This window comes from Hylobates moloch, unplaced genomic scaffold (assembly GCF_009828535.3).
Source record: "Hylobates moloch isolate HMO894 unplaced genomic scaffold, HMol_V3 SCAFFOLD_8, whole genome shotgun sequence".
Taxonomy (NCBI): domain Eukaryota; kingdom Metazoa; phylum Chordata; class Mammalia; order Primates; family Hylobatidae; genus Hylobates; species Hylobates moloch.
The window spans coordinates 110,956,870-110,982,668 of record NW_026652283.1 but is presented as its reverse complement, the minus strand read 5'-3'; the positions used below and the strand labels follow the sequence as shown (position 1 = coordinate 110,982,668).

At 39.5% G+C, this 25,799-nt stretch overlaps 1 protein-coding gene across 11 annotated transcripts in view; it reads right to left on the bottom strand.

Annotated features, from left to right (window-relative positions):
• The window catches only part of PSD3 (pleckstrin and Sec7 domain containing 3), a 575,483-nt gene that overhangs the window by 64,223 nt on the left and 485,461 nt on the right, over window positions 1-25,799 (bottom strand). For all 11 annotated transcript variants that reach the window (XM_058443514.1, XM_058443503.1, XM_058443504.1 and 8 more), the window contains one exon: window positions 4,614-4,684. In XM_058443514.1, the coding sequence (XP_058299497.1) occupies window positions 4,614-4,684 (71 nt within the window). The remainder of the gene's footprint in view (window positions 1-4,613; window positions 4,685-25,799) is intronic.

Below are 25,799 nucleotides of genomic sequence, written 5' to 3'. Positions count from 1 at the left end.
ATATATGTATATATAAAAGAAAGAAAGATATTATTTTCTTAGGCAAACGAAAGTTGACAGAGTTCATCAATGCTGGACTTGCCTTACAAGAAATGCTAAAGGGAGTTCAACATGAAATGAAAGAATGCTAAACAGAAACATGAAAGTATAAAGCTCAGTGGCAAAAGTAAACAGAGATAGGACTTGGTATCCGTGGGAGATTTGTTCTAGGACCCCTGATGGACACCAAAATCCATGGATGCTCAAGTTGCTTACATAACATGACAGAGTATTTGCATATATCCTATGTATATCCTTCTGTACACTTTAAATCATCTCTAGATTACTCATGATACCTAATAAAAGCCCTACACATCATTTCATTGGCATAGATTCAACATAGTACTCAGCACATAGAAAATTCAAGTTTTGTTTTTTGAAACTTTGTGGAACTTTTTTTTCTCAATATTTCAATCTCAGGTTGGTTGAATTCAAATGCAGCAATCACTGATACAAAGTGCTGAGCATATGTAGGAAAAATATTCAGTACTTTAATATTGTAATAGTGGTGTGTAAATGACTTTTAACTCTGGTATAGAAATGTAAAAAAAAGTATTAAAATACTTTACCTATAAATATACATTAGTGGGAACAGAATACAAAAGGATATAATTTGTGAGGGAGTAAAAGTATAGTTTTGGCATATGACCTGAAATCATTATCAGCTTAAAATAGATCATTATAACTGTTTTATGTAAGCCCCACGGTAAGCAAACAAACAAACAAACAAAAAAACCCCTAAAAGATACACAAAAGAAAATGAGAAATAAATAAAGAAATGTTATTACAAAAAAAAGGAATACTAATAAGAGTAAAGTAAAAAAGTGACAAGACAGAAAATAAATAGCAAAATAGCAAGAGTAAGTCTTTCTCTATCGATAATTACTTTAAATACGAATGGATTAAACTCCCAATCAAAGCTGGGAGTGTGGCTGAATGTATTGAGAGAGAGAGAGAGAGACAGAGACAGAGACACAGAGACGGGGGGAGAGGGAGGGAGGGAGAGGGAGGGAGGGAGGGAGAGGGGGAGAGAGAGGGAGAGGGGGAGAGAGAAACCCAAGTATATGCTGTCTACAAGAGACTCCCTTTAGATTTAAAGACACACACACCTGAACGTGAAATAATGGAAAAAATATTACATGCAATTGGTAACGAAAAGAGCAGAGGGGTAGCCATACTTATATTATACAAAATAAGTAAAAAACTGTCAAGAGAGAAAGAATGACACATAATAATGAGTCAATTCATCACACAGGTGTAACAATTATTAATACATATGCATGTATCATCAAGGAACGTAAATATATAGAGTAAACATTGACAGGATTGAAGGTAGAAATTAACAATAGGAGATTTCCACACCCCACTCTCTATAATGTACAGAACTTCTAGACAGAAGATTAATAAAGAAACAGAGAACCTCTAAAACGCAATACACCAAATATCCTAGCAAACATATATAGAACATTCCACTCAACAGCATGAGAACATATATTCTTCTCAAGTGCACAGGGAACATTCTCTGAGATAGATAAAATTCTAAGTTATAAAACAAATCTTACCAAATTTAAGAAGACTGAAATAATAGCAAATATACTTTCCAATCACAAAGAAAGGGAAGTAGAAATTAAAAGCAGAAGGAAAATGGACAGTTCACAAATATGTGGAAATTAAGCAACATGATCCTGAACAATCAATGGGTCAAAAAAAAAATCAAAAGGGAAATTGGACAATAATTTCACACCAACAAAAATGGACAAAAAATATGCCAAAACTTGTGGAAGGAAACAAAAGCAGTACCAAAAGGCAAGTTTATGGTAATAAACACTTAACATTAGAAAAGGAGAAAGATTTAAATAAACAACCTGTTTTTACACCAGATAAAGAACAAAGTAATGCAAAGTTAGCACAGGAAAGAAACAATAAAGATTAGAGTAGAAATAAACGAAATAGAGAAATGAAAATCAAAGTCAGCACAGGAAAGACACAATAAAGATTAGAGCAGAAATAAATGAAATAGAGAAATGAAAATCTAATCAAAGATTAGAGCAGAAATAAAAGAAATAGAGAAATGACAAAATAAAACTAAAAATTTGTTTTCAAAAGATCAACAAAATTGACAATCCTTTAGCTGGACTAAGAAAAAAATAGAGAACACTCAAATAAACAATATCAGAAATGAAACAGGAGGCATTGCAATTGATGCCACATAAACTAAAAGGATTATAAGAAACTATTATGAACAATCATATACCAACAAATTGGGAAACCTAGAAGAAAGGGATAAATTACTAGAAACCTAAACTCTACCAAGATGAATTACGGAGAGGTAGAAAATCTGAACGGATCTGTAATAATAAGGGGATTGAATCTGTAATAAAAACCCTCCCAACAAAGGAAAATTTAGGACCAGATGGCTTCACCAGTGAATTCTACCTAACAGTTAAACAACTAATGCCAATCTTTCTCAAACTATTCCAAAAAATTGAAGAGGAGGGAACACTTCCAAATTCATTTTATGAGGCCAGCATGACCCTGATATCAAAACCAGAAAACAGTACATGAAAACTACTTGCCAATATCCATTATGAGCATAAATGCAAAAACTCTAAACATAATGCTGTCAAACTGAATTCAACAGTACATTAAAAGGAACATATACAATGACCAAGTGAGATTTATCCTTGGCATGTAAAGGTGGTTCAACATATGAAAATCAGTCAAAGTGATAAAACACATTAACAGATCAAAGGATAAAAATTACACAAACATCTCAATGATGCAGGAAAGCGATGAAATTCAGTATCCTTTCACCATAAGAAAAACCCTCAAAAGAGAAACAGTTTCAAATGATCTTATATGTAAAAAACCTAAAGATTCCCCCAAAACCTATTAGAATAAATAAATTCAGCAAAGTTGCAAGATACAGAATCAACCATCAGTTCCATTTCTATACTCTAACAATGAACAATCTGAAAAAAGAAACGAATAATACCATTTACAACAGCATGAAAAAGTATTAAAAAATACTTAAGAATAAACTTGATCAAGAAGGCAAAAGACATATACACTGAAAACTATAAAACACTGCTGAAAGAAATTAAAGAAGACACAAATAAATGAAAAGACATTCCATGTTCACAGATTCAAAGATTTAACGTTATTAAAATGTCCATACTGCCCACAGCGACCTACATATTCAATAAAATCCCTGTGAATATCCCAGTGGAATTTTTTACAGAAATAGAAAAAAATTCTAAAATTTGTATGTAATCACAAAAGACTCTGAATCTCTGAATAAGCCATAAATGATACTGAAAAAGAAGAACAAAGCTGTAGGCCTCACATTCTTGATTTCAAAACATATTACCAAGCTACAATATCAAATCAATATGGTTCTGGCATAAAGACAGACACATGCATAGACCAACAGAATGGAACACAGAGCTCAGATAAATTCAACACATATATGGGGGGAAGCTGGAATCCTTATGTACTGTTGTTCAGGTATAAAATGGTACATTGCTTTGGAAAACCATATGGCATTTCTTCAAAAAACTGAAAACAGAACCATATGACCCCAAAGTCCCACTTCTGGGTATTTATTCACAAGAAATGAAATTAGGATCTTGAAGAGATATTTGCACTCCATGTTCATTGCGGCATTACTCACAAAAGCCAAAAGGTGGAAACAACCTAGTGCCTACTGAAGGATGAATAAAGAATATGTACTACAGTAGGCTCCCCTTATCTATCCATGTGGGATGCATTCTAAGACCCCCCAGTGGACGCTTGAAATTTTGAATAGTACCCGATCCTATATATAGATGACCCTTAAACAGAATGGGCTTGAACTGTACAGATCCACTAATACGCGGACTGTTTTCCATCAAATGAGGACTAATAATATAGCACTTGTGGGGTGTGAAACCCGAGTATGCAGAAGCCAACTTTTCTTATATGTGGATTCAACAGGGCTGACTGCAGGACTTGAATTTGCGGGGACTTTGGTATATAAGGGGGGTCCTGGAGCCAATCCCTTGTGTGCATGGAGGGATGACTGTATACTATGTTTTCTCCTATACATACATACCTAAGATAAAATTTAATTTATAAATTAGTCACAGTAAGAGATTAACATAACAACTAATAATAAATAGAACAACGATAACTATATGCCACCATCACTGCTCTCTGGGGCTATTAAGTAAAATAAGGGTTACTTGAACACAAACACTGCGATAGTTGGACAGCTGATCTCATCACAGAGATGTCTATTGAGTGACTAAAGGATGGGCGTATATAGGATGGCTATGCTGGACAAAGCGATGATTCACATCTGGTCAGGATGGAGTAGGATTGAGAAAGATTTCATTACGCTACTGAGAACAGCATGCAACTTAAAACTTAAAATCGTTTATTTCTGGAATTCTCCACTGAATATTTTTTAACATCAGCAAACAAACTGCAGAAAGTGAAACCACAGATAAGGGAAACTACTGTATATACATATACTGGACCTCGTTTAATTATTTCATCGAGTTTTGTGGATTTTTTATCTGCTTTACTTTTACCTTTTGCAAGTAAAGAACTGTTCCCTTCAGTACAGCATAAAAGGTTTTCCATCCTCGTTTTCCTCTTGGAGCTAGAAAGGGGGAAAAATGTAAAATTTTATTTGACATCAGCACTTTAGAAAGAGAATCTAAATGATCAACATGGTGACAGTGTTTCAATATTCTACCTAGCTACCAAAACGAATAATAAGAACCAAAATTTTCTGAGCCTTATGGTGTACCAGGCAGCATTCTAAAATGTTTTCCATACACGATCTTAATAATTACAATGCTCCTACCAGGTTGGTACTATTTCTTTCTTCTTACAAAACTGAAACAAAAGGCAGTAACTTGCTAATGCTCCCACAACTGGGAAGAGGAGAAGGCTGAAAACCCAGGTAGCATGGCTCACTACAGACACGGTAAGCACAGGAAGCATACTGGAAATACATAGCAATCCAAGAGAAAGCTTAAAAAGCTCATGTACCAGAGCCTTTATAGCTTCTTCAAAGACTCTAGGAATCATAAAGTAGTCTCGGAACATGAAAGGATCACTTTTGGCATTTCTCCCATACCTCCCTCAACCAGACTGCAAGTTTAATTATTATTACTCCTACTGCAACCTGTGCATATCTCTACTGAGGATCTTGCTGTAATGTACTATTTTTGTCTAAATGTCTCTTTCACTAGACTATGAATGACTTGATAGGAGGTATCCTTCATCTTTAGAATTCACCAAACCTAGCATAGTGCAAGGCAGACATCAAACACAATCATACAAATTATCCAAAATAATTAATTCTTTCAGAACTCCTTAAATGTCTTCTGTTTATATTTTTCTAGATATAAAGTAGATTTTCTCTATTGACTTGTATAAACTCTTACAAATTGTTCTAAAGCAAAAAGCAATAGATTAGCAAAACAGTTTAGGATTTATTTTCTTAATACAATTAAAATCTGTAACTGGAAAATGTTATTGCGTGAACGTCATTTTTCTAAACACGTCTGCTGAAATAGGGAGAGCCATTTACTTATGCTCTTGTATAAAACACTTGGCTGTCTGTGGTCCGTCTTTAACTTGGATACCTGATTATATTTGAAAGTACATTATTGTCAACCAAATCCTTTAAATCTCTTTTGACTGAATACTCAAGAATTCTTAAGACTTGGAAGTAGGTGAATAGCCACTTACAGAACACAGGCAATCCTGCCAACACCATACTGAGATATCCACCTGGCAAGAAAGGATTCAAAATATCCACCCTGCAGGTTTCCAAGGGAGATAATAAATATCATCCCTTCTGTCTCCACTAGGTGAGGCTTAAAGGTATACTAAAAAACATATAACCAAAAAAAAGCATACCATTATTTCCTTTACAAAGCAAAAAAGCAACTAATATAAACAGATAACTGTACATCATGTATAAAATAAATATTCACTACATTGTTCAATAGATGTGAAATTCTCATACTGCCAACATGAGCACTGTGCACACAGAAGAGACCAGGGCCGAGAGTGCTGCTACAGAGCAGGACCCGAGGTGGCATAGTGTGCAGGAGGCACCTGACCTGAAAGCAGACCAGCTGGTTTCCAGCCCCTTCACAATCTCACCTGGTCTGAAAACTGTCCTCCCACCCACCAGCCCCTAACAAGTCACTCTACTGCTGTACGTTTGCTTCATTTTAAAATGTGAGTAATTCCTAGAACTGAAGGCAAAGCACTGGCTAATGCTGGCATGGAACCTGGAGAAAATATTTTTGTTTTTAACAGAGGAGCCATAGGTACTGAAGTATAAAGGCTTTCCCCGAGCCCTAAAACTAATTTACTGGCATCTTGAGATCCCTTTAGTTCAAAAATCTATACATCTACGTTTCTACTTTTGCAGTAGATCAGTTAATCCAACTACGTTTACAAAATTTTAAACAGCTCTTTCTCATTACTACACTAAGCCTACTAGAAAGAGATTCCAAAGAGCTCTCCATGCGAAATGCGATTTTAAAAGTCACTCATGAGTGACTAATGCCCACTAAGTCAGTTACCTAGTAACTGACTTACTTATTGTACTCACTCACTGCAGTCTCTACTTTTCTATTTCCCACAGAAGTATAAAACTTAACCTTATCTTTGGCCAGTTACAATTTAGTAATCTAACACATGGATGAAACAACCTATAATCCTCCCAAAAAGATAACTAGGGAGCAATTATTCAACAGTATTTAGCTGGTGTGCTATAAAAGCACTGCTCTAAGTGCTCTGACACGTATTAATCCATTTAACTCACACCATAATGCTAAGAGTAAGGTACTATTGATACTTCCATCTTACATGAGACAGATAGGTGCAAAAAAGCAGAATTCAGGGGAAGAAGGGACTACTGTGCACTAAAGTGGGCTGGGAAGGCTCTCTAGAGCAGGTGCAACTGCTCTGATTTGACAACCACACACACAGTGCCGCTGTTGCCACTGGACCCTTGGTGAGGCTCTTCACACAAAACACAATGAGCTGGATGCTAATGAATGACAAGCAGTGGTCCTCATCATGAGGACTGTAGAAGGAGTTAAAGTGATTTCACAGCACGTGTGTTATTAAACACACAGAGGTCCGTAAAGAGTTTTAACTTCACATAATGAACTTGATGAGAGGAAGAGTGAAAAGATTACTGACAGGAAACCTAATGTAGCAACTGACAGGTTTTAACTACAAGGGCTGTGGGGAATCAATAGGCTGATATCCTTTAATATCCAGGTATCTTCCGTGAGAAAGTGTTTACTGAGTTTGATTAAAAGACACCATTCTACATGTGAGCCCATCTTTTCACTGCAGGTTTACTATGCATACTTAAGTTCCAAAGACAATCAATTGCTTTCCTTCTTGAAAATACAAGAGCCTTGTAGGATTTTGATTCCAATAATCTGCCTCTAACCTTACTTTAGCTTTTTTTTTTTTTTTAATGCTATTGAAACAGACATCATTGTTTTTCTATAACATGCTACTGTCAGTTTAATGTTTACTTTTATCTTTATTGATCACTTCTTTCTGTACCTCAGATTGTTTATTGGAGGCCATTTTCAATTACCTCTTGAAGTCTATCCTTTAGAAGTTCCTTTAGTGAGGAGGGTCTTTTGGTGGTCAACCTTCTTCTATTTTTTTTTTGTATAATAAATGTCCTTATTTCATTAAAAATTCCAAGTTGATAATTGCTTTTTCTTATGAAGACATTATTTCACTATCTTTTGGCTAACACCATTACTGCAATGTTGACAGTGTTTAGATCTGTGTGCCCACCCAAATCTCATGTTCAACTGTAATCCCAAGTGTTGGAAGTGCTGCCTGGTGGGAGGTGATTGATCATGGGAGCAGTTTCTCATGAATGGTTTAGCACCATCCCCTTCTCATGACAGTGAGTAAGTGAGTGCTCGTGAGATCTGGTTGTTTAAAAGTGTGTAGCACCTCCCCCAATTTGCTTGCTCCTTCCCTGGCCATTTGAAGTCTTGTTCCCCCTTCACTTTCAGCCATGACTGTAAGTTTCCTGACACCTTCTCAGAAGCTGAACAGATGCCCACACCATGCTTCCTGTGCAGCCTGCAAACCCATGAGCCAATTAAACCTCTTTTCTTATAAATTACCCAGTCTCAGGTTTTCTTTATAGCAGCGTGAAAATGGACTAATACAAAAAATTGGTACCGTGAAGTGGGGCATTGCTTATAAAGATAGCTGAAAATGTGAAAGCAACTTTCGAACTGGATAAAAATCAGAGGTTGGAAGAGGGTGGAGGGCTCAGAAAAATATAGGAAGGTGAGTGAAAGTTTGGAACTTCCTAAAGACTGGATGAATGGTTATGACCAAAATGCTGGCAGTGATATGCATAGCAAAGTCAAGGCTAACAAGGACTCAGATTGAAATGGGGAACTTATTGGGAACTGGAGTACAAGTCACTTTTGTTACGCCTTACCAAAGAACATGGCTTGCACTGTGCCCTTGCCCTAGGGATCTGTGTAACTTTGAACTTGAGAGTGATGACTTAGGGTATCAAGCAGAAGAAATTTCTAAGCAGGAAAAGTGCTCAAGATGTGGCCTGGCTGTTTCTAACACCCTATGCTCATATGTGTGAGCGAAGAAATGACCTAAAACTGGAACTTATATTTAAAAGAGAAGCCGAGCATAAATGTTTGAAAAATTTGCAGCCTGCCCAAGTGGTAGAAAAAAAAAGGCCTATTTTCAGAATGGGAATTCAAGCAGGCTGCAGAAATTTGCCTAAATTAAAAAGGAGCCAAGTACTAGTAGCCAAGACAATGGGGACATGGCCTTGAAGGTATTTCAGAGAGCTTCACAGCAGCCCCTCTCGAGGCCTAGGAGGGAAGAATGGGTTCATGGGCCAGAGCCAGGGCAATGCTGCCGTGTAAAGCCTTGGGACATTGCTCCTTGCATCCTAGCCTCTCCAGGTTTAGCCATGGCTCAAAGCGGCCTGGGTATAGATTGGGCTGCTGCTACAGAGCAAGCTGGCCATAAACTTTGGTGGCTTCCACATGGTTTTAAGCCTGTGGCTACACAGAGGGCAAGAACTGAGGCCTGGGACTCTCCACCTAGATTTCACAGGATATATGAAAAGTATGGATGTACAGGCAGAAGCCTGCTGCAGTGGTGGAGCCCTCATGGAGAATTCCCTACTAGGGCAGTGTGGAGGGCAAACACGGAGTTAAGCCCTCACACAGAGTCCCAAGTGGGGTGCTATCTAGTGGAGCTGTGAGAAAAGGGCCACCATCCTCCAGACCCCAGAATGGTAGAGCCATTGACAGCTTTCACCATATATGCCTGGAAAAACCGCAGGCACTCAATGCCATCCCGTGAGCGCAGCTGCAGGGGCTGAACCCTGCAAAGCCACAGAGGCAGAGCCGTCCAATACTGCGGGAGCCTACGCCTCACACCAGTGTGCCCTGGATGTGAGACATGGAGCCAAAAAACAATTTTTTGGACCTTTAAAATTTAATGACTGGCCTTCTGGGTTTCAGACATCTATGGGGCCTGTAGCCCCCTTTTTTTGGCCCATATATTCCTTTTGGAATGGGAATATTTTCCCAATGCCTGTATCCTCATTGTATCTTGGGAGTAACTAACTTGTTTTCGATTTTACAGGTTCATAGGTGGAAGGAACTAGCTTTGCCCCAGATGATACTTTGGACTTTGGATTTCTGAGTTAATGGTGGAATGAGATAAGAATTTGCAGAACGTTGGGAAGGCATGATTGTATTTTGCAATGTGAGAAGGACATGATATTTGGGAGCGGCCTGGGGCGGAATGATATGGTTTAGATCTGTATCCCCACCCAAATCTCATGTTAAATTGTAATTCCCAGTGTTGGAGGTGGGGCCTGGTCGGATGTAATTGGATCATGACTCATCAATGGTTTAGCACTCCTTGGTGCTAAATGAGAACCTCCTTGGTGCTGTTCTCATGATAGTGAATGAGTGCTCATGAGATCTGGTTGTTTAAAAGTGTGGAGCACCCCCCTTCTCTTGTTCCTCTGGCCATGTGAAGTGGTGCTCCCCTTTTACCTTCCACCATAATTCTAAGTTTCCTGAGGCCTTCCCAGATGCTGAGCAGATGCCACCATCATGCTTCCTGTATAGCCTGTGGATCTGTGAGCCAATTAAACTACTTTATAAATTATCCAGTCTCGGGTATTTCTTTAGATGAGTGTGAGAACGGACTAATACAGATTTCTACCCTGAGTCTAAATGTTATGTCTAAGCATGGGTTTCTTTTAATTTATACAGATTGCTGTTCTTTGAGCTTCCTGTGTATTATTTTGAAAAACCTGTAGACATTATATCTTTGAATACTGTCTCTCCTCTATCGTCTTCATGATTGTAACCTAACATTCCATTCTAACTTCTCATTTCATTCCACTTGTGAGTTATTCACTCTTCCATATTCTCCATCTCTCTGTAGTTCTGTGCTAAATGCTGAGTAATTTTATCTCTGGTACTGGTAGGCCACCTAGATCCAAAAATGTCATGAAGGCTTAGCATCCCCAGGGTTAGCCACCTCCCCACATTTGTACTCATGCTTTATTCCTGGCCTAACAGGATTTCCCTTTCATTGTTATAGGCTTATCCATTCAGATAAAAGTTATTTAAAAATATTTCATCTATCAGTTTTAGATGTTTTATTATGGGAGAGTTTCAGAATCTGTAGGCCATCACATTGCAAAAAATAGATTCTCTATTGCATTTTTCTTTCCTTCTTTTTATAAAAAGGGAAGAATTTATGCACAAACTTTGTTATGTAGGAAAAATTCATTTGGGGCAGGATGCAGGAGATATTGTGGGGTGAGAACAAGGAGATAAAATGGAACAAGGGGAACCAGTAAGGAAATTATTACAGTAGGTGAGATAAGAGAAAAAGGCCAGAACATGAATAGAGGCATATGATACATTAAGACAAAATGCAAGGAAAGGGGAAAGGCATTAACATTAACTGAGCACCTACACTGCAGCACTCTGGGTGTTGGGCTAACATTATACCTATACATTGTATGTGTTCCAAACAATCTTTTCAGGTAGGTATTATTGTCTCTGTTTTATATTTTATGTCCCCATTATTAACTATATTTACAATTCTGAAAGGTAGAGTATGCTCCCAAGGAAGCTACCCATCTAAGGATTTCAAAGCTACTGTACAGGACAATTAAAGAAATATGTTCTAAACATACATTAAATAGAAAATATCCAGGTGACAATTATTTGCAGTGGTTGGTCTGCTACTCCTGTGAGGTGGGTGCTGAAGGCAGGAAGGGAGATGATGAGATGAGAGGGAAATATAACCAGGTACTTTCTCTAATCTCACTCAACTATAGGACCTTCAAAGGCATCCCTGCTCATGACTACAGATCTCAGAACAGAGGCACAGTCTCTGTGCCTGCCCCCTCAGGTGCTCCCAGCTCCATATTTCTGCAGAATAATTATCTAATATTAATAACAATTACAGATTGTAATAGCACAGTAAATGATTGCTGAACACATACTGTTTTAAGCACTGTTCCAAGATTTGACATGTATAAACAAAAGCCCATAAGTCTATGAGGGATCCATGGTTATAACCTCCATCTCTCAGATGTGGAATCTATGACCACCTTCCTCCCACCTCCTGTGAACCAGCAGCACTTGTTTCCCCATAGCACTGGGCACTTTTATTCTGGTTTCCATACAGGGAAAGGTCAGCTAAGCCAGATTCGGGAGGCAATGTCTTGGATAAATCTGGGATATAGGAGTGATATTAAAATTATTTAAGAGCTGAGGCTGGGCATGGTGGCTCATGCCTGTAATCCCAGCATATAACAAGACTCCATTGCTACCAAAAAAAAAAAAAAAAGAAGTCAGGTGTATTAGTACATTTTCAAATTGCTAATAAAGATGTGCCTACAACTGGGTAATTTATAAAGCCTCTTATAAAGCCATCAGATCTCAGGAGAACTCACTCACTATCAGGAGAACAGCATGAGGGTAACGGCCCCCAACAATTCAATTACCTCCCACCAGGTGGGAACTACAATTCAGGATGAGATTTGGGTGGGGACACAGCTGGTGCACGCCTATATTCCCAGCTATTGGGAGGCTGAAGTAGGAGGACTGTTTCAGTACAGGAGGTTGAGGCTGCAATGAGCCATGATTGTGCCACTGGATTCTATCCTGGGTGACAAAGTGAGACCCTGTCTCAAAAAAAAAAATTCTTTAAGAGTTGATTCAGGAGCTACCTTGACCTATTGGGAAAAGCACTGTTCCAGTCAGATTGAAGGGACATCCACAGTAAATGGTCTGTACCAGTACACAGTCTCTGAGTATCAGCTCTGGCTTGGGAGCTGCTTCCTGACCAATATGGGTGAAATTAAGAAATGAATGAAACCAACAAGCTGCTGCGATTGTTATTCTGAGTCACACTCACATACACATGAGGACCACATTTCTGCAATAGAAAAACTGGCAGTTCCTCCAAAGATGGGTGATATTGGAGCCATCACTGCATCTTCAATATTACAAACCAGTTATTATTTTCTCTGTATTGCTAATTTGAAGAAACATATTTGGAAATATAAAGTACAGTGAATAATATTTTGGCTTCAGTTATTACCACTGATTTTTGTAAAAGTGAAATGCTTAATGGGGAATGAAAAGACAGTATCACCCCTCTTTCATAAACAGGAAGGTATAAAATATTTCTAAACAATAAAATATTCAGTAAAGAGTAATAACGGATTTATGCCAGAAACGTTTTTTTTAATCCACCAAAAGGTATAAGCTTCATGCAGAAGCTTCTATCTGCATGCTATACTCTCCAACTTTTCTTCTCAACTAAACTGGAAACGGACTGTATTTAAGATTTTATTGTTCCAATTTTCTATTTCATTCAAATGGCAGAGTATTTGTTCCTACATCAAAATCTTGTCCTGTTTTTGACCACTCATCTCTCTGGGTTCCCTGATCATCTATTTTTTTTCCTTTTCCTCATGTTTAATATCAGAAAGTCATAATATGGATAGAAAGACATAGTATGCGCATTGCCTATTTTTTCATTTAATACATTAATCTTTACTTCCTGTCTGTTGTCTTGAAAATATTCTCCCATTGTTCCATGTAAAATGACAAAAATACCATTTTATTCTCCTCAGAGTAGAGAGAGAGAATTAGCCATATACACATTAATGAGAAGTAAATTCTTTTTCAGGGCCTCACGAAGAGTCTTGGCGTGAAGGTCGACAATGTAAATCCTGTCAGGCCAAGAAACAGGGATGTGGGGATGAGGTGGTTCTAATGCAAAATATCTTGAAGTTCCTGAGGTTAACGGAGAAAGATATTCACAATATAAAGCAATCCCAATGATGGCATTCCAAAATAAATCCAGCACTTTAATGTACTTGAAAACAAAGATATACTCAGCAGAAGTTCTGTACTAATATAAATGAGACATCATCTACACTAGCTGTAAAAAGCACAAGGCATTTTTAAGACTGTTCTATTTTCCCAGTGATAGAACTAAACAACTTAAAGCATCTTTAAAACAAAATCCTTAAAGGATGTATCCAAAAGCATGAAGAAACAGGCTACCTTGGTAAGAAGGGAGTTCTGAAGTTCTAATCAATAACACAGTTGAAGATACAACTCACGCAGGGAGGAGTCTGCTTTCTGCAATTGATGTGCAAAGAATTTAAGCAAGTTCACAGATGACAGACTCACAGATGATTAAGGGAAGTTAAGGGTAATCCTGTATATTAACTTCTAACTTTCTTTTACAAAACATCCTCAGGCATCACAAGATATGCTATTAAATCTTAATTAATAGAGCAGCTCAGGCACTTTTAGATTACCGCTTGAAGCAATGAAGTCCAAGCTGAGCACGGGAAAATTTACCACTAGGCTATGCGTCACACAGTATTCCAGTATTCAGCAAGTGATAGTATTAATTATCCCTGGTTTATAGCAGAGTGGTAGAACTAAAACAGTACTATTACTACTATATATTCCTAATCACTTATCTTTAAAACACTGAAGGCAATTTACACATTACAAAAAAATCATTTAATCTTTATAGTCTTTCTCTTTTATAAAAGGATGCTTTGTCAACTCTATCTTATAAAGGAAAAAACTAGGACAGCCTTGGAGGAACTGTTAAAGCAAACTAAATATGGCCTTACAAGGGCTCTATACTTCTTTATTCGAGTCCTTGCGGATGAACTGCAACCTAACTTAATAGATAGACAAGATTGAAAACCTAACTTAGGAGTATGCATCTGTAACAATACCTGAGTCTTGGCCAATCCCAGTGGCCGTACTTCAACCACTCATACACTGCTGAGTGTTCAAACTGTATTCAAACAAGGTACGTGCTGAGCTGTAACCAGCCCAGTTGTTTCTGTACCTCACTTCTCATTTCTGTATGTGACTTCCCTTTTTTTGTCTATAATTTGTTCTGACCATGAGGCGTCCTTGGAATCTCTCTGAATCTGCTGTGATTCTGGGGGCTGCCTGATTCATGAATCATTCATTGCTCAATTAAACTCCTTTAAATTTAATTGGGCTGAAGCTTTTAACAGAACCTACACCTATTGCTTTTCCCAGAAAATTATTTCCTTTTTCTATATAATAGGAATCAATGTATATTTTGATAGAGAATAAAAAATGAAAACAAAGAGAGAATTGGAAGAATCTTCCATCCAAAGTGTCCCCTAGTGGGGTGATAGTCATTCTGGATATGGCTCCATTCCTATAAGAGGTCTCAAGACTTTTACCCTAAAATGTTCGGAAATGGCAGAAAGTATCATGAACTGGGAGCTAGGCACTTAGATTTTATTCACCCCATGATGCCCACTATTTCTCTGCTTTTGGACAAGTAATCTAAACATCTCTGGTTTAAAATCTATACATGAATCTACTACAATGTGCCATAATTACTTTATAATGTTGTTGAGTTAATCTGGGCACATAAGATTATTAGGACACAAACCCTACCCCTAAATAATTTACATATAAAGGCAGTAACATTAACAACGAAAGTTAATTTAACATGATAAACTGTATAAACTAAATGGTAGCATGGCACTAACCTAAGACCATCATAGTGGGGATTCCAGGAGGTAAAACGAGGAGGAGGTCATTAATTCTGCTTATGAATAGGATTTAGAGGTTAGAGAACACTTTAAATGAGGGTGTACTTTAATGTAGGATTTTTGAAAAAATTAGGTTTTTCTTTTAACCTTCATCTTTTGTACAGTATGTCAGCAGGAAGACATGGAATCAAAATGGGGATCCCAATTTTGGAAGTCTCCTAACATTGCAAATTACCATCATCCTTTAGCAAGACAGCTTAAGAACAACAGTTAACACTTCATGTTTTATTTTTTAAGAGGACATATTTTAGAACCAGAGAACCTGGTTTGAGATACTGGCTTCACCTGAGTGACCTTGGACAAGTTACTTAGCCAGTCCTATGCTTTACTTTCGCCCTGTACAAAACAATTTTTCTGAGACTTAGATGAGTTAATATATGCAAGTCCTTCGGATTTTTTTTTTTTAATTAAAGATACTGTCTGCTAAAGAAAATGCATCAAATTTTCATGCTAAAACACAAAGACTTTTTTTCTCACTTCTGTGAAAATAAGCAATTTAAATCTAAGTTGCTGCAACTTTATTAGAGCCTTAAGGGAATGTGATTAAGGGACCTGGATCACATTAACAGGCAGCTGTAACCTAGGAAGCTGTAAGCTTTGCTTCTCTGTCTGATTACAGATTAGCCTTTTTCCTTATCTACACTGTTTCGTAAAATGTTGCAAACGACTAAAAGGCACCAGGGAAGACCCCTTCTTGCTTAACTGTTGATCTTCATTACAGATTAATTTCCCTCTTACTTTTCTCACACAAAGACTTGATGACTATCACATTGTCTAAGGTGGAGTGTTAAATGAACTCTTTTAAATTGGGAAGTAAATGATAACAAGCTGTAAAGAAGAAAAACAGGCTGTACGGAAAAGAAAAACAACCAAATTATTATAACTCATAAAGCAGCCTTACATAAAAAAAGTTATAATCCTACTAAATTTCTTTGTTTTCTGCCCATATATAAGCAAGACCTTAAGTTTTTACTTCAGAGCACTGGCCTCGTTTCTGTGGAGTCCATGTTTCCCAGATTCTTACTTGAATAAACTCTAAAATTGGATTCTGATGCTTTCAGTTACTTCAGGTTGACATTTCATTCATGTATTCGGAATTTTTTTGGTAGTCAATGTTTGAGAACACCCCTTTAACGTTACTGATGCATTTTTTTTTTCTTTTGAGACGGAATCTTGCTCTGTTGCCAGGCTGGTGTGCAGTGGCGCAATCTCGGCTCACTGCAACCTCCATCTCCTGGGTTCAAGCCATTCCCCTGCCTCAGCTTCCCCAGTAGCTGGGACTACAGGCACCTGCCACCATGCCTGGTTAATGTTGTTGTATTTTAGTAGAGATAGGTTTCACTATGTTGGCCAGGATGGCCTGGATCTCCTGACTTCGTGATCCGCCTGCCCCGGCCTCCCAAAGTGCTAGGATTACAGGCATGCGCCACCGCAGACGGCCTACTGATGCATTTTTAACAGAAACACTTAGCACATACCACCCTTAACTGGGAAGAGAGCTAAGTGTGACACATTTACTCCTATTAATATATTTATTGTTTCCATTTTGTCCCAAGTCCTGTACTGACATTGGAGATATCAAATATGAATGCAAACAATAAAAGTAGACAATAGAAGAGACAAAAGATGTTGGAGAACTTTCTACCCAAAAGATGAGCCACAGAGTCGCTCAAGTCTAACTTAAAAACAAGTATCTTTCCCTGCTTGGCCAGGAGACGGTTTCACTGGCAGCCATTACTAGATGCGCAGGAAGAATTTACACGGCTTGGGCTGAGGTTGGAAAAGAGGTCAGAACACAACAGCATGCATCATTAGCTAAGGGTTACCGGAAACGCGTGTGGGAAGCAACAAATCCCAAAATGACTCTCACTACATCTTTTTTTCAGGAAAAATATAAACACCAGTGATAGAGACAGGAGGCAGCCAAGGACCCCTCCTACCCCCAACCCCTGACGAAATCTCACCTTCAATTCTAAAACAGCATGAGGGGTGAAAAACCAGACTCCCGGTCTGGATGAAGCCCACCCTTTTCCCCAAATGATGCTTTCTGAATAACGCCCATCTTCACATTGGGAGGAGGGGGTGGGGCCTTGGGAAGTTTGTGCTGTTTGCAGCGGGGAGGAGCCTGGCCTCTCGTTTCTGTGTGGCAAGGTGGGATTTAATCCCTGAGATGGAGAGCCTGTTAGCAGGACTCTGTCTCACTTTGCTGATGCGAATTTCCTTTTTCATTTCTGCCCAATAAATTCCAGTTGTCACACTTCTACGTGTCTGCGAGCCTAATCTTTCCTGGTCATGTGACAAGAACCCCATTTTTTTTTCCTGCAACACTAGAGTCACAGAATTAGTTTTCGAATCTTAATGAATGATACCTCACATTCTCTATGGCTAGAATGTTCCTCTCCCAGATACCATGACTTGGCCCCTTCACTTCACTTAGGTCTCTGCTCAAATGTTATCTGTGAAACATACAAAACGGCATCACTACAGTTCAGTGCTCCAAAGCAGAATCCATTCTCACGGCTACCTGCACCACTGGCAACCTTGCAAAATAACCCAGTACCTTGCCTTGAATCTCTGACATGCACCTAACCACCACAACCATGATATCCTGAAAAACAGCTGAATTTTGCCATCGCTGCAACTCCTCAACAGCAACAATAAATGAACTGTGGACTTGTGCTAAGCCGGCCGCCTCCACCCATGATAATTCTTTCAAAACAACTTGTGTAATCCTTTAGTTTCCTTTGAAAAACCCTCACTTGGTTTGGAACACAATTTGGCTTAGAGCCAAATCTGTGTCTCCTGAATTATAATTCCTAAGAGCCCAATAAATTTCTTGTTTTACTGCATTGCAGTCTGGTTTGTCATCTCTTCTTGGTTGACATGCCACATCCAGGGGTTTCCTCTAGTCACTCTCTGCAATATAGGACCTGCATGCTTCCTTCAGTATTTCCTAACCTTGACTTGACTTTTCTTTGGGTCCGTTAACGGTTGTATAACTTACCACATAGTTTTTATTAAGCTTCCCCAGCATTAGAATAAAACCTTGAAGGCAAGTACTTTGGTTTGTTGCTGCATCCACAGAGCAGATTAACCCCTTCTCCCCCACCCTCCCCCCCCTAAAAAAAAATCAGATGTCCTAAACTAGCACGTAGATGGCATCATTCAACAAATATTATCGGGGATTTTTTTCTTTTTTTTTTTTAGTGCTTAATCTTTTAGGTAAAACGCAGGTTGCTTAAAGAGAAAAGAGGAGGTAGAATAAAATTGTGGTTGATTATTCCAATAAGACAATGAATATGGGAATAAGGTATCAGTAAACACCCAGGCTCAAAAGGAACAAATAAGGCTTAATACATTAATGTGGGTTTTCATGGGTTAATTAAAGAACGAACATTTGTGACAAGTGACTTCAAACTTCTATCAAACAAATGACATTTCATATACATATTTTTTTCTTTTGAGACAGGGTGATTACAGCTCACTGCAGCCTCCAATTGCCAGGCTCAAGCAATCCTCCCACCTCAGCTTCCCGAGAAGCTGGGACTACAGGTGTGCACCATCATGCCTGGCTAATTTTTTATTTTTTTATTTTTTTTGGTTTTCATAGACACAGGGTCTTGCAATGTTGCCCCGGCTGGTCTCAAACTGCTGGGCTTAAGCGATCCTCCTGCCTCAGCCACCCTAAGTGTTGAAATTACAGGTGTGAACCACTGCACAGGCCTCATAATTCTTATAAAGCATATCTGACTGAAGGAATATGCTGGAGAACTTGCTGTTTTTAATAATCACTTCAAAAAGGCATAACAAAAAGTTCCTGAAATTCAATGTTAGATATGAATTCCAAATTTCTTTTCAAAGAGTATGTCAGTATGTTCAATTCTTTGCCTTCTACTTTTAAACTTAACTTCCTCGTGAAGCAACATTTTTCGATTACCTACCCCACCCTGACTCATTCCAATTACCTACCCCACCCTGACTCATTCTGATCACCTGCTGCACCCTAACTCATTCCAATTACCCCCAACCTGCTCTGCCCTCACTCCTGCCACAGCACTCACCCAGTCACTCTCTTTAAATTAGTCAATCGGAATTAGTTTAGCCTGCGCGGTCTAACCCTAGTCAATAGGGGAATGACACAGCAGCAGGGGCCATGTGCGTCAGGGATGGGAACCCCTTCCCCTCCCTTGTCCAAGTATGTGCTCACCATTGTTCCATCTGTAAGGGCACACCCTTCTATACAGAAGTAACGTGACTTGCTGAGAATTAAGAAGAAAATTTTATATTCGAGTGGTATTTTCTTTTGTGGCACCGAAATTTATATATAACATTTAATAAGTTCGTTTATGTGAAAGGTATGAACACTGATCAAGAAAATCAAGCATACTATGATTTTTTTCATAATATCTAGAACAACTTCTAGACCTTTTTATATACCTTTTAAGAGCAGGGTGTTAAAATAAATGTAAGGTTAAATCATTGCAGTCTATCTGAGAAGGGCAGGTAACTGCTGAATCAGACACGTGGGCTTGTCAAGCGACACCAAATCAGGTTTCCTCAACCTCTGAAGCACCACAGAAGCCAGGGAATGACAGAGCGAAGACCCTGCCGAGCACACATTTCTACAACTAGCAATTCAAATAAGCTATTGTAATTGTAAAACAGCCCAAGGCCCACTGGCACCTTTAAAATGCCTCCAGGCGAAAACAGCTGAAGGTCAATAAAAATAATTCAGAGCGGCTGATGAGCAGCCTCCAGACTGAATCTGTTCTCCAAGGAATGTGACAACAGCCTTACTTGCTTTTCCCCAACCTAGGAGCTCCCAAAGTGACTTCAAGCTCTTCCTACTGATAGGTGTTCCTGGCCCTCATCACAGGGCGAGGGCTCTGGCTTACCACTCATGCGCAGGAGCCAGAAAACAGTCTTCTGCCACAGACTGCACCGGAGGTGATGCCACTCCATGATGGCCCCTTAGCTTTTCCCAACTCAGACCACGTTTCTTCCATTTATCAGATGCCCAGTGCGTTCAAGTGCTCTCCACGGAAGAAAACCAAAATACACGACCCTACATTTCTTTGACATATTTTTGAGATGGCCCTTCAGAGGCCCTGCAAACAGAAGTAGCTCTGCAAAACTATCTTTTGTGGGGGAGATTTGCATCTGTAGAGATAATCTGCATTGATGCGGCCAGGCATTCTCTGAGGCCTTCCCTTGTCTGGATCTAGGAAAGATTAACTGAGGGTCGGACATCTTTAAGGGTCTGAAAGAAACATTCACCATCTATTCTCTCGCTCTCATCATGCATAGATTTTACCACCTACTTGTGAGATTTCATTTACATAACAGGAACACCTTTGCTAGCCAGGCCTCATCTTCCTTCTCTTTTCATAACCTGTTTTGATCCAAGCCCCCATTCTTTCTGTAACTTCAATTATAAGGTAAAAGCTTCTCTACTCCATTGAGGGTCGTGTAATCAATCTATGATCTTTCCCTGTGTGCATATTAATAAATTTGTACACCTTTTCTCTAATTAATCTGCCTTTGGTGAGTTGATTTTTCAGTGAACCTTCAGAGGGTGATGGGGAAGTTTTTTCCTGGATGGCCCCTACGGTATATAACCTTCTAATCATTTTACTATGTACACAGATGCAAAACAAACTGAGATATTATATCTATTAATTTTAAACTGTTCTACTGGCCGAGCATGGTCACTCATGCCTGTAATCCCAGCACTTTGGGAGGCTGAGGTGGGTGAACCACTTGAGGTCAGGGGTTCGAGACCAACCTGGCTAACACCGTGAAACCCTGTCTCTACTAAAACACAAAAAATTAGCTGGGCGAGGTGGCGGGCGCCTGTAGTCCCAGCTACTTGGGAGGCTGAGGCAGGAGAATGGCGTGAACCCCACGGGGTGGAGCCTGCAGTGAGCTGAAATCGCGCCACTGCACTCCAGCCTGGGCGACAGCGAGACTTCGTCTCAAAAAAAACAAAACAAAACAAAACAAAACCCTATCTCTATAAAAAATTCCAAAATTAGCTGGTCATGATGGTGGGTGCCTATAATCCCAGCTACTTGGGAGGCTGGGGAAGGTGAATTGCTTGAACTTGGGAGGCGGAAGTTGCAGTGAGCCGACATTGCACCATTGCATTCCAGCCTGGGTGACAAGAGCGAAACTCCATCTCAAAAACAAACAAACAAAACTCTTCTATTTATATATCATACATTGTAAGCGCATAATAAAATTCTAAGCCCCCAACTGCCTGAATGAACCCTACTCTTGGTGAAGGGGATTCCAAAGGAACTTGAAAAACCAGTTTAGGACATAACAGAAAGGGGGTGTTGGACTTGCTTCATTATGCCCTCCTCCCTTTGGAGTTTAGGCACAACTGACCAGCACTAACGCTAAAATGGAGATCCTGAGACTGACAAAACAGACTCTTAGTAGCAATAAGATACCAATTTCAACCCGACTCTAGTATAGCATCACATGATGGATAGAGGTCCTAAGGGAAATCAAAGTATTTTACCCCAAAATGCATTTTCTTTGACATATTTTGAAATGGTTCTGCAAAACTGTCTCTAGTGGGGGAAATCTGCATTCTATACAGAAATCTCCCTCCCTCGCTAAATCTTTTCTGGAGAGTCTGATATCTTTCAAGGTCCAATAAGAGACATTTGACATCTATTCTCTCTGAAGTCTATTATTTAAAGACTTCATCTATATAACAAGAACTTTGGCTTCCACCCCACCGCCCCCTCAACTTAAATATTTATTTATGCTGACTATAACTCTTCAGGTAAAGCTTAACTCTTTCAACCAACTGACAATCAGGAAATCTTTAGATTCATCTATGACCTGGAAGCCCCCGCTTCCAGGTGTCCCACCCTTCTGGGCTAAAGCAATCAGTGTATGCCTTATATGTGTTGATTTAAGTCTTTGCCTGTAACTTTGGTCTCCCAAAAATGTATACTGACAGGTTATAACCCATCCACCTTGGGCACATGTTCTCAGGTCATCCTGAGGCTACATCATGGGCCATGGTCACTTGTATCTGGCTCAGAATAAGCCTCTTCAAATATTTTACAGACTTTGGCTTTTTTTTTGTCAACAATATCATTTTAAAAAATGATGGCAAATGATGAAATTGTATTGCTGTTGCTATCATATTTTACTTATTAAACATTTTATTGGCCATTAAACTGTTTCTAAAATGATGTTATTTTGTAACTAACAACTGGATTCCTTCTATGTATCAGGCAGTGTACTACACACCATAACAGGTATTAGCCACATTTCATTGCTCTCACCTTAAGGTTTTTGCATTTTTTGTTTCTAATGGAATATTCTTTTCTTCTCTATTTTTTAAGATGGAGTGCAGTGGTGCAATCATGGTTCACCGCAGACTTAACCTCCTGGGCTCAAGCAATCCTCCCACCTTAGCCCTCCGAGTAGCTGGGTCTCAGGGTGTATGCTACCATGTTTGGCTAACTTTTTATTCTTTTATTTTGCAGAGACGGGGTCCTACTATGTTGCTCAGGCTGTGGTGGAATACGCTTATCCATGACCTTTGTGTCCAAAGATAGCATGGAACTTCCTTTTGTAATTCAGTTCTCAGCCGAGTGACAACTATTCAGGCATACCCTCTATCTCCACTCTGCCTCACCAAGAGTATTACTGGCATACTGCTTGAGCTCAAAGTGTTTTTTAAAAAATAAATCAATGACCTATCTTGTTTCAAAGCTCAAATTCTTAAGTCTACCTAGTGTAAACAAACAAAAAATCCTAAGCCCTCCAACCAACTGAATGGACCCCCTCTTGGCCAAAAGAAACCTAAAAAACTGAATTCCTGCCATGATGGGACAAGAGGTCAGATGCACCTCCTTACATCCACTTCCTTTTCAAGTTCAGGCCTGACTGACCAGCATTACGGTTAAAATGGAGATCAAAAGACTGATCAAAACAGACTCTGTGTGGCAATAAGATACCAGATTATAAACAAGACCTAAGGCCATAGGGGTATGGTGGCTCACGCCTGTAATCCCAGCATTTTGGGAGGCTGAGGTGAGTGCATCACCTGAGATAAGGAGTTTGAGACCAGCCTGACCAACGTGGTCTGACCTGTCTCTACTAAAAATACAAAATTAGCCAGGCGTGGTGGTGCGTGCCTGTAATCCCAGCTACTTGGGAGGCTGAGGCAAGAGAATGGCTTGAACCCGGGAGGCAGAGGATGCAGTGAGCCGAGATCGCGCCACTGCACTCCAGCCTGGGCAACAAGAGTGAAACTCCACCTCAAAAAAAAAAAAAAAAAAAAAAGTCCTAAGGCCATGTGGCCATGTGAGGCAAAGGTGAAGTCACACCCTAATCATAAAATTTCATTAAATGGATTTTTATTAACCTAGTATAATGTGGCTTACTCCCCAAACTGACTCTGGTATAGCATCACATGACAGCAGACCCTGAAAGCAATCTAAATATTTTACCCCAAAATAAATTTCTTTGACCTATTTTGAAAGACCCTTCAAAGCCGTCCTTTGTGGGGGAAATTTACATCTTTGGAGAATCGCCATTGATGAAGCCAGGCCTTCCCTTTCTAGGCCTTTCCCAGATGTTGGAGAGATTAGCTAAGAGTCCAACACCTCAAAAGTCTGAAAAGAGACATTTATTGTCTGTTTCTCGGAGGGCTGCCAGCCATGAGGCTGCTTCTATGTTATAAGGGCCGTGGCTCCCAGAGCCTCCTAAACTCAAGCATTCCTGTCTACTCTTCAAGTCTTCAGACAATAGCTTAACTCTCTCAACCAATAACTCAACTATCCCTAAAACCCACCTATGACTTGTAAGCCCCCATTTCAAGATGCTCACCTTTTGGGGCTGAACCAATGGATACCTTTCATGTACTGATTTATGTCTTTGCCTGTAACTCGTCTCCCTAAAATGTATAAAACCAAACTGCAACCTGACTGTCTCGGGTCTACTTACTGAAGGGTTCTTGGGTTTGTGTTTTTTTTTTTCCCAGGCTGTGGTCACTCACATTGGCTCAGAATAAGCCTCTTTAAGATATTTTATGGAGTTTGGAGGGCCAGGCATGGTGGCTTACACCTGTAATCCCAGCACTTTGGGAGGCCAAGCCGGATGGATCACTTGAGCCCAGTAGTTTGAGGCCAGCCTGGGCAACATGGTGCAACCCTATCTCTATAAAAAATAAAAAACTAGTGGGGCGTGATAGCACATTCCTGTGGTCCCAGCTACTCAGTAGGCTGAGGTGGGGGGCACTGCTTGAGCCTGGGAGGCGGAGGTTGCAGTGAGCCCAGATGACACCACTGTACCACGGCCTGGGTGACAGAGCAAGGCCCTGTCTCAACAAAAGAAAAAAAGAGAAAACATTTTGCAGAGGTTGATATTTCCATTAACATTAGTGATAACATCTTTTGCATATATATTCTTATCCCCATGATTAATTCCTTTAGGAAACTAGTGCAGTATTTTTAATTTCAAATTTTCATCAGATTATTAAAGAATTTGACACACTGCATTAAATTACCACAACAGGGATGCAAGAATTATTTTCTTCTTTCTCTTAAATGTTAATTAAACTGAAATGGTAAACAGAACAAGTCAGCAGTGAAAACAGAATAACCTCTAAAAATCACATGCATAGTGAAAACCGTAGATTCCTCTTTCAGAAAAATACTTCAGAGATTCTGAACACAGATTTTTTGGTGCTGTAAGATTGGCAGTTTATATTCCATTGTTCCTAGTCAAGAGTATTGCTTCCAGCCCAGTGCGGTGGCTCACTCCTACAATCCCAGCACTCTGGAAGGATGAGAAGGGCAGATTACCTGAGGTCAGGAATTTGAGACCAGCCTGGCCAACATAGCAAAACCCCTTCTCTACTAAAAATACAAAAATTAGCCAGACGTGGTGGCACACACCTGTAGTCCCTGTTACTCAGGAGACCACAGTAGGAGAATTGCTTGAACCCGGGAAACAGAGGTTGCAGTGAGCTGAGATAGTGCCACTGCACTCCAGCCTTGGCAACAGAGTGAGACACCGTCTCAGAAAAAAGAGTATTGCTCCTGACAAGAATAATGGAGGACCTCCTTCAACCAACTTTACTGCCAGAAAGCATGGATTTTAAAGACATGAGCCATCATTACGGAATGCAAAAACCTAGAACTTAATCTTTTAGTCTAAACTTTGAATTGCGAATGGCGTATTTCCTATCTAAAACAGCCAATATTCCATTAAAACTAGAGTGTCACGTGACAAGGTGCTCCTGTGCGTTCACATGGCTGCCCTCACAGTGCTGCTGTTCGGCCTTGTATTAACATCTTAAACTGCTCCGTTACACACCCTGCTGCCAGAGAACAGCCAAGTGCCAAGGGAAGGGAAAACCTTAGCCTAGTTTTAAAATAATTGCTTGGCTTTGCCTGTACTTAAAGAGTCTTTCTCTAACAGGAGGAGACAACTGTCTTTTGGGAAAAAAAAATTCCACTTTTATTATCTCTTAATTATAGTGTCGCTGTTCCCAATGTTACACAATAGCAAA